The sequence below is a fragment of the Carettochelys insculpta genome, chromosome 1 (assembly GCF_033958435.1).
Source record: "Carettochelys insculpta isolate YL-2023 chromosome 1, ASM3395843v1, whole genome shotgun sequence".
Taxonomy (NCBI): domain Eukaryota; kingdom Metazoa; phylum Chordata; order Testudines; family Carettochelyidae; genus Carettochelys; species Carettochelys insculpta.
In genome coordinates, this window is record NC_134137.1 from 183,045,233 (window position 1) to 183,058,459 (window position 13,227).

The following is a 13,227-nucleotide window of genomic DNA, read 5'->3' on the forward strand; positions in this document are numbered from 1 at the left end:
TATTGAAGTTGTTTTGCCTTCTGGGAGCTTTTTGTACATATCTGAAATAAACAGTCTAACCGCAAGCTATAGAAGGGAACGTGATCAGTAAGGGCAATATTATAACTTTGAGGAATAGACCATACTTCAGATTTGCGAGAGACTCTCTGCTGCCAAAAAGAAAACTGACTGCAAAAATATTCGTATTATTTAAAGTAGGAGCCTTTGTTTTCAGTGTTTATTTTATATCGTTTTTCCCAGGAATATATCAGAGTTTATTACAACAAAAGATGACAATCAGTTCAAAATATATAACTATTAATTTGGGGTAAGTATCAGTTTATTTTGGTGGACAGAAAGATAGGGCAAAAGTACTCAGACTGATAAACAGAATTCAGCACATCAATCTGATGTACTAAAACAGAATTCAAAACATAATGCCATGAGTTCAACAATATATCTTAACTCCCCAAACAAAACTTTTCCTTTGAATAAACAGTTTACTGTTGCAGACTTAGAACTATTAACCTATAATTATTTATATTTACTAATTGGGCCACACCATTTGCAACACACACCCTCCTTCATCCTTTGCTCCTATTTGTTTTCTTAAAAACCTCGAATTTTTTCTTGCATGTTGAAATGTATTCTGATACAGAGTTTCTTGTCTTCCCACTTTAGTATGCCAAATCTTTAATCTGTTCTCTTCTAACAACTCAAAATGTGTATGTGGTGGATAAGGGTTTCATCAGACCATTCAGATATGCACACACTTTAGAGCTTGCGTGTATTCCTGTTTGTTTATTGTGTGTATCTTCTAAAGTCATATATAGCCTTACTTCAGCATGCAACTTTGCATACAATAAGGTCTCAGAGTGCACAAACCCAAAGTACGCGACCCCGCTCTTATGCAGCTGACCCCCGATTCCTATCCCAGCACCACTCACCACCCACACATAGCTCCTGCTCACCCTCAACCCCTGCCTCTGGCTCTAGCGCAACACCCCTCAGGCGCAACTCCAGCTCAACCTCCCGAGCCCTGGTTCAACCCCTCTGCTGACTCCCCACCCACGTCTGGCTCCAGCTCACAGCCCACCACACCGCCCTGGTCCAACCCACTGCCCCCCTGGTGGCCCGGCTCACCACACCTGCACACAGATCCAGCTCTGCTCCACCCTTTGTTCCCCTACAGCCCTAACCCACCCCAGACTTAGCCCCTCCCACCTGCCTCCCATGGCCGTAACCCACCGCCAGGCTTAACCCTCCTCAACTGCCCCCAACACCAGGACTTACCTTTCTGCTGCTTCCCCAACTGCAGAATGTGTGTTCCGATGTGGAAAAAGCCAGACCCCCTCTTACGCAAAATCTGGGTTATGCAAAGGTGTGGGGAACAGAACCCTTGCGGTAACTCAAGGGTCTACTGTATATGCAAGACTAATGTATTATTGTAATTTGTATTAATATAATGTATTGTATTGCATTTCCCTAATAAAGCAAGTTATTTTTATACATTTGAATGACATAAAAATAGGGTGAAAAAAACCAAATACTTTAAAAAAAACAAGCAGGCTTTTTTCAGCAAAAACAATTTAAACTGAAAATGAAGATGCTTAAATACAGGGAGACTGTTAGACCATACGAGTCTCCATTGTATGCATTTTATGGTGTGTTAGTATAAGAATGGTAACATACCATAGTCTCACATGGACCTGTTTAGTAAAGAACAGTTATTTGTTGGTTTATTATACTGACAGCTGAAAATACTTTTGAACTAAGCCTCACTTTTTATAGTCTACAACTAATCTCTACTGTAAAAGAATTTTGTGAAGTTGAACTCAACTTTTTACATTTTTATTAACCCACTCCATTTAGCTTAAAGACCATGGATGACACATAATAGAACTCCATGTTAGTTATATCTATTGGCATATTCATAGCTATAATACAGTAACAAAAGAAAAGCAAAAGTTTTACCACTATGGGAGCAAAATTAACATGCATGCACCAGGCTTTTGGTGATTTTGTAATGTGCAAAATATGACTGAGGCCACAAATTTCAAGATCAGTGCCTTAAGTGCTAACTTAAACCAGATACCCATATAGAATAGGTACCTTAAGGCTGTGTCTACAGTACAAGGTAAATTTGAATTTATGAAAATCGATTTTATGCCTTTTTTTAAATTTGATTTTGAGTTTCCTCACTTCTCACAGGCTCCCAACAAATGCAACATATTGTTTCCACACTGAAATCAACAAACACCGACTGTAGCAGCAGTGCACTGGGGGATTCTGCCCCACAGTTCCCTCAGCCCCACATTCTGAGCCGAGAGCTGCAGCAGTGCTGTCCGTTTCCCAGATCCCCACAGCTTGGGGGACCCAGGAAATTGACAGTGCAGCAGCCCTGGTCAATTTCTGACTCCAACAAAGATGCAGCACCCAGCAAATTGACAGCACAGCAGCCCTGGTCACTTTCCCAGCTCCCGCTAGTAGCGGAGAGCTGGGAGCCAGGTGCAGTACACAGCTTTGTGGGATACATACAGGACACTGGTGGTGGCTAATATATTAGATGTTAAGACACAGCGCTTCCATACTGGCCTTTAATCGAACTTCTGAATTTGAGCTTCACACTACAGCCAACAGGTAACTGTGATATTGTAATCTCGATATTAGTGCTCCCAAAATTGAGCTAATGGTATTTACAGTGAAGACAGTCATGGTAATATTGAGCTAACTGCCTTAAATTTGAATTTATCTTGTAGTGTAGACACAGCCTAAAATGCAACAAAATACTGAAGCAAGAACATTGTTTTGAGAACCTATAATGAAAGACAAAGGTAGGTAAAAAAAATGCATGATCACATATAAATAATCCAGTCATAAAACAAAATAAATACCACTGCATTTTCTCATTTCAAAGTGTGAGCATTTTAAAGTGTACATTTCAGCTACTGTTTCACAGAAGACCAAGTTCAGAAACAACTGCCCCGTCACAGATCACAGTGAGTGGACAGCCAAGTTAAGGAAATAACAGTGAATGTTTTATTCAATTTTTCTATAGTGAGCAGGAGATAGTATAATCTTTCAAAAAAATTCATCTGGGTTATAGTTGATAGTTACAACATAGCTTGATAATTATTACACCATATACTTTTCAACCTCTTCTGCAATGAAATATTTAAGACTAGTCATCACGATTTGCTGAATTTGAGAATTGTGAGAGTTTCTCTTCCTGCTTGTCGAGAAAGTACTCTAGTACCCTCTAAACCACATTTCTTCATTGCTTCCAAAATTTCATCTGTAATTAAAAATGCACAGCATTACAATTCCATTTGCGTTACTCACAAGCTAATCCTGCCCTTTAACTGATTCATTAAAAGTAAACTACAAAACAAAAGATCTCTCTCTCACACACACACACACACACGTATAATATATATTAGAGTGCATCCGTCTGTCTACAAGTCCGTTTATTCAAGATCTAAATCTTCAGAGCTAGGGCCATCAAATTTGGTATGCAGCTTCCTCTTATCCTAATGTAAAGAAAGATCGGATTTGGCTGTGCCAGTAAAATGGGATGTGCCTGTAATCCAATGGTTTTCCATAATACGGAAAGGGAGCAGAAATGTTTAAATAATACTTTGTCCTGCCATAAGTGTAAGAGGCTATACTAGAAGGCTCCTCTAGGAAACTTCCAGGTTTATGATTCTATGCACAGCTGCCTCAGTCCTGATTTTACCAAGCAAGTTGGCACCTAATTCATGCCTAAGCCTCTGCAGGATTCATAAAGAAAACATTCCCTCACTTAGGTTAACTGTGGAGCCCAATCCAGCACACATGCTCAGAGGCTGCAGTAGAGCACATCTACTGGACTGGGCTCAGACACAGATGCAATTGAGGAAGAACTGGTGTTGCCCTTCCCACACACTTTACTCCCGACAGTTAGAGCATTCTGACAGCATGTGGGAAACCTGGGTTCAACTCCCCACTCTGCCCAATATGGTGCAGGGACTTGAACATGGGTCTCCCACATTAATCCCCTGTTAGGTAATGGGCTAGTTTGGGTGAGGGAGGGTCTCTCTCAGTATCTCCTATTAAAGTTGTTTCTCTTGTATAAAATAGTTAAGTATTCATTGAAAAAGAGTGCGTGTGTGTCCCCCTAAAGTTTAGTAGTTAGGGCACTCAGCTGGGAAACAAGAGACCCACATCCCTGCTCCCAATCCTGCAGAGTGGGAATCTGAAGCAATACCTTCAATATCATATTCCAGTTAGTGAGCAAGAAGGAGGGTTCACTTGGTTTAGGCACCCATGTCCAAGGAAAGGATCACTATCGCAAAGTCCAAGTAGAGGGAAGTATTTCCATCATCGTCAGAGTTAAGCACATAACTCAATTTAAAGTTCACAACTATTATGCAAGAACGGGAATGTCTCATTAGCTATACTACCTTAGTCTTTTGATCATAGTTTTCATGTCAGCATTAGTGATACATAGTTTGGCAAACAAAAGGATTCTATTACCTGGATTGTTCTCTTGAATTGTAACCAAATAGAATAATCCTCTTGTTGAAAGCAGATCTGATACCAAAGGAAAAAGTCTATCCATTACTTCTCTGCCATTTTTACCTCCAGCCCAGGCTGCCTCTATTCCATGGCTTTCTACCTAGGAGAAATTAAAGAAAGATGATTATTTTATTTCTTTTATTAATGGTTTACAGATGACTACAGAGTGCTATACATGTTCTTTACACTTTAGAAAGAACAGTACCACAATCCCTATCATAAGGAGCTTATTGAATTAAAATAATTTCAGTTGTAAAACTGCTTAATGACAGTTTAGTTTATGCAGCATACAAGTCAAATTTCAGACTTATCCTCCAAACACATGAGCTCTGTTTGGATTTAAAGGAGGTCTTTGCTGATACTGTTTGGAAACAGGCATGTTTTGTAACATTCAAAGCATATACTTTCCTAGCTGCATATGGAAAGTATTAGCATAAATTCCACCAAGGGTATGTCTATATTCCAATAAAACCCTTGCAGCTGGCCCATTTCAGCAGACTTAGGCTCAAAGAGCTTAGGAAGCAGGACTATAAAACTGGATGTTTAAAATGTTTGGATTTGGGTGAGGGTGTGGACTCTCAAAATCTGCCCCTTCACAATTTTATACACTCCATTTTATAACTCTCGAGCCTGAACTCCCCAATCTAAGTCAGCTGACACGAGCCACCCATGGATGTCTTTTTGAAGTGCAGAAATTAATACAGAATCCTGAAGAATACAAGAGAAAAGACAAGTATAGCCCAGAAAAAGGAATGTCTGTCCCATAGAAAATGTTAAGGTTTTGAAAGAATTTAGTTTCAAGTCTGAACAAATAAAGTAAGTAACTTAAGATATTTCACAAGCCAGAAATTCTGAACAATTTCATTTTTGGAAGAATTAAAACAGATTACTTTGGACTTCCCAACTGCCTATCTTAATGGCTCCTGTCAACTTCTGTTTCTCCCTGAAGGCAGAAAAATCCTTCGGGCAGGCTGCTATGAGACATGAGAGCCAATGCACTCATCTCTGAAAATTCTGATTTTCTGGAAAAATCCATTAACTTGGGAGGTATTGGCCGTGTCTACACGTGCCCCAAACTTCGAAATGGCCACGCAAATGGCCATTTCGAAGTTTACTAATGAAGTGCTGAAATGCATATTCAGCGCTTCATTAGCATACGGGCGGCAGCGGCACTTCGAAATTGACGCGGATTGCCGGCGCGCGTCTCGTCCAGACGGGGCTCCTTTTCGAAAGGACCCTGCCTACTTCGAAGTCCCCTTATTCCCATGAGCTCATGGGACTTCGAAGTAGAGGGACTTCGAAGTAGGCAGGGTCCTTTCGAAAAGGAGCCCCGTCTGGACGAGACGCGCGCCGGCAATCCGCGTCAATTTCGAAGTGCCGCTGCCGCCCGCATGCTAATGAAGCGCTGAATATGCATTTCAGCGCTTCATTAGTAAAATTCGAAATGGCCATTTGCGTGGCCATTTCGAAGTTTGGGGCACGTGTAGACGTAGCCATTGAGTCCAATCCCTTCAGACTGGTAGAACTTTTGGTAATTCTCATTGTATTTGACTTGGATGTTCAGGTAGAAGATCAAAGCCGGGTTGCTTAAAGGGAACTGTATTGCTGGCTTCTGGATAACCAGTAAGGTATTGTAGAAGCTGTTTTGTGCTGTCTTGTTAAATTAACTATTATCTGGAATATCTACCGGCTTTGGGCATTGCATCTCCTCAAATCTTAGAGATTCCTACCTCTTCAGAGGGGGTTACCACATACGGTGGATTAAACAGGAGTAGATCAACCTTCCCATTTAATCTTGGTAACAATCCTGTGACCTAGAGATGAAATTGAAGTAGGAAACAAAGTAGTTTTATTTAGACAGTCCTTTTATTAGCTAATTTTTTTAAATATAGCAGGAACACACATTTTCACTTCTCACTACACAACAGATATTGTGAGAATGCAGATTTGTGATATGTGGGATTGGAAATTACTTTTTGCGTATAATCGATCAAAATCAAAACAGAAAAAATAAATAAATTAACATTAATATGCTATTGAGCTATAGAAAATCTCCTGTACTTAGCTATGGAAAACTGACTTACTTAATATGACTTAAGTGAAATAGGACTGCAACAAGCTGGGGGAGGTGCGGGGCAGGGAGGGGAGGCGAAGAAGAGGAAACTACCTGGAGTAGGTGGGAACAATTAAGAAAATAATGATGACCTGCTGCACTGTCTACTGTTGGATAGTCCCAGATAGGTTAAGTAAATAAAACTGTGGCCTAATTAAAACACATCCATTGCCCCTTTCACTTTCAGCATGGTGGGACAGTATCTGAATGGTTACAGGCAAACCTCCTGTAACAATTACAAAATTATTATATGGTTCCCTTATAGGAAATAATATCTTACCAAGTCAGTAATTACCGGGTGTAGGTGAACGTTGTTAAGTACAGCAGTCTCCAAGGTACAAAATGCTGCCATTGGGTTGATATCTGTACATCTGAAAGCAAAACATTAACATCATATCAACATTACAAAATACAGTTAAAAATTAACATAATATGTCACCTCAGGCCCTGGATGTGAATAAATGGGATTCCCCTGCTCACTCATACATACTTGTGCCAGCTTTCATTCACTTAGCACAAGTATAAATAGCAGCATAACTGGAGTTGCAGCAGCAAAGGTATGGCTGAGCCATGCTGAGTACATACCCCATCCTGTAGTGCAGACGTAGCCTTACTGAATGTGAAGGACAACCCAAGTTCTACCCTGTCTCTTCTCCAAAAGCCCACCCTGCTCATTCCATCCCTGCTTCACTCCATCGGCTGCTCTCTCTGCACTCTCACTCCCTTTTATTGGGCTGAGGCAAGGGGTTAGAGTTTGGAAGGCAGACTGGGATGCAGCAGGAGTTATGCGTGCTGGCTCTGGGAGGGATTCATGGATGGGGCTTGGAATGAAGGACAGGCTACATGAGCTGGCTCTGAGAGGGGGATCAGGGCTAGAGCAGGTGCTTGGGGTACAGCAGATGTATAGGATGCTTGCTCAGAGGAGGATCAGGATTTGGAGTTCTGGCTCTGGGACAAGGGACAGGGCTGGGATGGGATGGGATGAAGGAAGGGATGCTGGCTCAGAGAGGGGGCTCAGGGCTGGGGCAGGTGTTTGGCATATAGTAGGGTGCTTGGGGTGCAAAAAGGGGGCTAGAGGGAAGGGTTTGGGATGCTGGCTCAGGACTAGAGCTTGGGAAGCAGAAGTGGGGAGGAGGGATGAAGTGCTGGCTAAGCGAAGGTGCGGAGGCACACTGGAGCTATTTTTGGACTGGGGGTGCTGAGCTGCACTCTTTCCAGGCTTGTTTGCACCCACCACCAATCCTTCGAGCTGGGGCTGGCAGCTGGCACCCTGCACACAGGGCCAGCAGCCAAGCAGGACTCCCGAGCCAGCAGCAGAACCCCTAAGATGACAGCAGGGCAGATGGCCAGGATCCTGGGGCTAGCAGCAGAGGCTGTTGCATGTCAGCACAGCAAACCTGAGGCAGGCTTCCTGCCTCCCCTGGACTCGTGCTACTTCCAGAAGGAACCAACATGCCCTTGGGACGGGGGACATGCGTCTCTGTGCGCTGCCCCTGTTTGCTGGCACTGCTGCCTCATCTCCCATTGGCCAGAGTTTCCTGTTCCAGCCAATGGGAGCTGCAGGGGTTGATACTAGCATGCAGGAGCAGTGCATCAAAACTCCAGACCTCCCCCACCCCCAACATCTCTACACCCACCAGGGCTGCACTGGATGCTCCCGGGTACAGTTGGCAGCATGGGGTTAGGGCAAACAGGGAGCCCATTGATCACAACCATCTGGAAGAGTCTCCAGAATCAACCAGTCAATTTTGATCAATTGTTTGGCAAACACTAATCTAAACCTTCAAAAAGAACATACAATTCTTGTTACTCGCACTGTGACTACACACAGATGAAATTTCATACAGTAATATTATCCTAAGGAAACACTAAGATTGCCTAAGTACTCAAAAGTCCAGGAAATGTTGAAGTTAAGGTTGCATGCTCAGACAGAACTATAACTTTGTCCTCATCTGCAGATGCATTACAGTTGTCTCGAATTAAATTATCACATATTTCACAACCAATACAACACAATACCCAACTTTTCTACATGTTATGCTTAGATAACTCAAAAAAGTCCAAGAGAATTTTACCAGATTTTCAAGTGAAACTTGGGCTGGGAACAGGTATTGGAAATTCAGTCTAAAATGAATTGGTCTGTGAAAACAAATGTTTATAACCAGACTGCCTTTCCGACTACGACACTGCACAATAAATTCTCAGTGAGGCCCAGTCCTGCAAACTCATGTGCATTTGCTTAATATTTTATCAGTGCTAATGTCTGAAATAGAGATTGGTGGCAACATGGGCTCCCTGTGGTTGGCTGGCTCAATTTATGGGAAATCATACATCTGAGCATTCCCACTGAGCTCAACAAAATGATTCATATGAGTGAAGTTAGACAAGTGTTTGCAGGATCCATTTCTGAGTAAACATAGTAGAGGCAACATGAATAAAGATTAAGTTCAAGATGGGAAGAAAGAATTTCAGAGCGCTAATCCAGGGCTCCCCTGTCAAACCAAAAGATAGTCTTGAACAAGTAATTTAGGGCCAGATTTTCAAAGCTTTTAGGTGTTGAAACTCTCACTGAAATCAGTTGGGGGACAGTCATCTAAATGTCTTTAAAAATCCATTATAAAATGAAGATAACACTTGAAAAATGGGTTGGTGAAATGAAATGAAAAGCAGTATATATCGTAAGAGCTAACAAGTCTCATACTATTAGCTTCAACAATCAAAAAATAATTGGTATCATAATACTTGCATGTACAATGCACTGGGTCCAACAATGGAAGCCAGAAATGTTGAAACCACACCTGATCCAGATCCTACTTCAAGGGAGATTTCAACTCTAAAGTGAAATACAAACAAACAATTCAAAGTGAGTAAAATACCAGCTTCACAAGAGTATGGAGGATGGACATATTCAGGCCTGTATGAGGTATTGCTGCAACCACAGAGGACCCCACTAATAATGAGGCTCACTGGTCATACTGCCTTCAAGGTCAAGAAGAGTGGTGAGCCATATAATCTGCTTTCTGCTGACAGACAGTTCTCCTGTGATAACTTGTGCCCTCTGGAAAATCAAGGTGCTTCCAACTTATCCCAGTCCTTGCTGGGGCACATTGCAAGTTTCCTTCCATCTGTTCTCTGGAAACATCCACTGACCACACAAAAACAATAGTTCTAGACACATCTCCACCTCCTTTACCAAGCAGCCATGATGTAAGCATTCAAAGTGGGCCAAAATAAAACTGGGATCCCAAGCGTGTATCTACACAATCCAGGTGGGAGCAAGCCTGCTAGTTTGGTAGACAAACTTGCGCTAGTCTGGCTCAAGTTAGGACTCTAAAAATAGCAGCATGAGATGCCGTGGTTCTGGTGGAAACTCAGTCTAGCCACCCAAGGTCAGACCTGCTTGAGAACACAAACTGCTGCCTGAGGTACAATGCCCATGTTATTCTTAGAGCACTAGCTCACATTCCACTCACCCAAATCTAGGAGCACACTTCCAGCTGCATAAACCAATGACTTGCAAATAATCCACATTTGTTTAATCTGGCCCTGGACTCGTATAAATAAAGAATGTTTCAAGATGAGCGCCAATACTGATATTTCATTGTATGAGTCTCATTCAAATTAACCATGTTTGCAATGCACTTTGAAATATTTTGAGTATGAAAAGGAGCAACAGAGAACCACATTCTATATGCCAATAATTAAAAATATTCCATGCCTCACAGAGAAAAGCTGGTGTAATGACATTTGGGGCATATCATTCCTGGAAAAACTGATCATCATGCCAAGGACTAAATTACCACAGCAACTTGAAACCTAGCAGATGTTTACACTATTTAGTGAAACCACTTGGAGCTAAAAGTACGATGACCACTCAGCCCTAATTGAGCAGGACAATCACAAAATAAAAATTCCAAATCTCAATCCCAAATTGAATGACCCTAGGACAACATTATCTTGGATTCCTTGTGGCACCATTGTGCGCTTTCCCAAGGCTTAGAAGCAGCACCAGCCACTATCTAGTGCAGGCAGGAGCACCCTCAGGCAATCTCAGTTCCCCTTCCCACTGTTCCTCCTCTTTCCCTTGAGGCCCTGCTTCAGGATAGGCCAGAAGACAGAGGTGGGCTGTAGTAAGAGCCACTCAAGGAGACCAAACTGTTGTGAAGAGCCCTGGATTCTCCACCTGCCCTCTATGGTGCACCCCAATGGTGGTGAGGATATTGGCCAGGAGCTGCTCTTGATACCCACCAAGGGCAGGAGGAGGGTTGGAGATTTGCCGCAGTGGCTCTTTCCGTGACTTGGCCAGGGAGAAAAGGAGGTGCAGGGAACAAGACTAGGTTGGATGCAGTTCCTGCATGTGTTCTGTTTTAGCATTTTGAAAAAGTGATTGAACTCCAATGGCCCAATCCTCCTTCTTTCACTGCAGACTTAGCAGTGGATAAAACAGTCTTCACAACAACTGTCTGCTTGCTGCACAGCTCAGTCATACCCCCTGTCTCCACAGAGGCTGGGGTAGCCCTTCTTGCCCACACAGTGCCATGCCACACAGGCCCCACTACATGCTGCCCAGCCTGTAGGGTGTTTCTTTCCCTGGCACAAGCATGGGTTGATGACACCGTCGCTAAGGGCAGATAACAGCAGAACAGAAGTGGATCTCAATGCAAGGACCTGCCCTTTGCAGCCCTGCAACTTGCAGGGCTAAGGTACTAGGTGGCTGCAGCAAACAAGAATGCAATTCTGCTGAAGCCACAGGGAGTTTAGGGAGTTTTGCCACCACCCTGGCCAGGGCTGGGATAGTCCCAGAGGGAAACCGCTGACAGCCCAGGAAACGGTGAGTCTGCCCCTCCCCTCAGTACCCGGCCCCGCCCCCTAACAGCCACAGCCCCTCCTATCCCTGCCCCCACAGCTCCTCCCCCCACGTACGGCTGCTCCCATTGGTTGCTGCCCCTATCCCTGCCCCCTGCTACCTCTCCCTCCCGGCTCGCACCCGGCTCCTCTGATGGCGGCCGCATCCAGCTCCAGGGCGTCTAGCAGCAGGTAGGTGTCCTCGGCCGGCTCGTACACCTCGCGGAAGGCCCCGCCCGGGCCCACGTGCTGATGCCGCGGCGTGGGGATCATCCCGGCCCATTGCCAGGCCCGCCCCTTCCTCCCGCGGTGGGAATGCGCATGCGCGGATCCTCCCCCGCTTTCCCCTGGATTCACGCCGCGCACGCGCGTAGCTTCCGCTGCCGTGACGGTTGCCGCGGTCGCCTGGCGTGCGCGCGGGGCGATCCCAGAACAATGGATCGTTCTCGTGGAATGCTCGGGCGGGCGGCATCTCTGCACGGCAGCGCCTCTGGCTTCCCTTCCCCAGCGCCGCTGCAAACGGCCCTCAGCCCCCGCTGGGCGGAGCTAAAACCTCAAGTCCCTGACGCTGTGGGGCAGCGGTGGGAGGGAGCGAGGAAGGAAGGAAGGAGCCTCATATTTTCCTTGCGGGTTGGTCGGAAAAAGGCCGCCCCCCCCCCCCCGCAGAACAATTGGTAGGGACGTAGGGAGCCGCTGCCCCACCCTGTTTTGTCTCGCTGCCCCACGCTGTGCGGGCGGGGTTACTGTGTTTGAGCCTTCAGAAAAGAGGCCGTGCGTCAGCATCGCTCAGCGATATTTTGCAGCATATGTTTTTGTGGGCCAGGTCAGATGCATGAGGTCTTTGCCCACGGACGCTTATGCTCCAAGGTGCCACAGGACTGCTTGTTCTGGAAGATACAGACTAACGCGGCTGCCTCTGATGCTTATCAGTATCCCTGTCTGGCAGCTCACGCTGTAGTAATGTTAGCGAGAGGTAGCCCTGTTAGTCGGTATTCTAACAGAACCAGCCAGCAGTCCTATAGCGTTTTAGAGACTAACAAAATACTTTATTAGGTGACGAGCTTTTGTGGGACAGACCCACTGCTACATAACTGGATCTGGACTGGATATTCTATAGATCTGACAAAGTGGGTCTGGCCCGTGAAACCTAATAAATCATTTTTTTAGACTTTAAAGTGCTGCAGGACTGCTGGTTTGTTTAGTACTAATGTGTTATACCTAGGACATGGCTATCATGTGAGTTGGTGGTTATTGATACAGATACACTCCCTCTCAGGACTGTCATTTTTGAAAGTTTAAATATAGTAACCCTATGTGCAAGGGCTATTGTTTTGCCTTCAGATCCGTTCAAGAGATTTGTAACAGTGTGCTGGGAGTCCCTGGTAGGCTGGGCTTCTGATCACTAGCCTGTTCGTTAGCCTGCACCCTCCTCAGGAATAGAAGTGGAATAGTTGATTATCTAACCACGCTGGGGAGTGGGAGGGCTAAGGAGCTAATTATTGTTTAGCTGAGACTGGAGTGAAAATCATTGGAAGTGCAATGAGGAGAGACTGAGGTGTGGTCTACACTAGAAAATATATTGGCAAAACTGATAAGGATGTGAACGGTTAACTGGTAAATGTCACCCTTAAGAGCTAATGCTTGTTGCTTCCCCTTAACCAGTGGGGGTTGGAGCAGTACCCTGCCAGCCACAGGCAGGGGGTTTCTCCAGCCCCATGGACCCCACCACAGCC

The 13,227-nt window shown here is 44.7% G+C and overlaps 1 protein-coding gene across 2 annotated transcripts; it reads right to left on the reverse strand.

Moving 5' to 3' along the window:
• Positions 1-200: 200 nt before the first annotated feature.
• HEMK2 (HemK methyltransferase 2, ETF1 glutamine and histone H4 lysine) lies at positions 201-11,789 on the reverse strand. Of its 2 annotated transcripts, none has more exons than XM_074983456.1 (6): positions 11,637-11,789; positions 9,396-9,482; positions 6,930-7,020; positions 6,267-6,350; positions 4,495-4,636; positions 201-3,274 (listed from the first exon to the last, which is right to left on the reverse strand). In XM_074983456.1, exons 1-6 carry the CDS (start codon positions 11,765-11,767, stop codon positions 3,168-3,170), a joined length of 642 nt encoding a protein of 213 aa, XP_074839557.1. In that variant the 5' UTR covers positions 11,768-11,789; the 3' UTR covers positions 201-3,167. The 2 variants fall into 2 exon arrangements, with proteins under 2 accessions (XP_074839557.1, XP_074839556.1); XM_074983455.1 differs by having other exon boundaries at positions 11,617-11,789.
• Positions 11,790-13,227: the final 1,438 nt, after the last annotated feature.

What these genes read in the sequence shown, in the direction of transcription:
- HEMK2 (XM_074983455.1), bottom strand. Translation starts at nt 11,777, where the DNA reads ATGGGCCGGGATGATCCCCACGCCGCGGCATCAGCACGTGGGCCCGGG. An exon ending in ACCCGGTAATTACTGACTTG is followed by an intron (nt 6,351 to 6,929) that starts GTAAGATATTAT and finishes TTTCATCTCTAG; the next exon opens with GTCACAGGATTGTTACCAAG. An exon ending in TGGTAACCCCCTCTGAAGAG is followed by an intron (nt 4,637 to 6,266) that starts GTAGGAATCTCT and finishes AATTTCTCCTAG; the next exon opens with GTAGAAAGCCATGGAATAGA.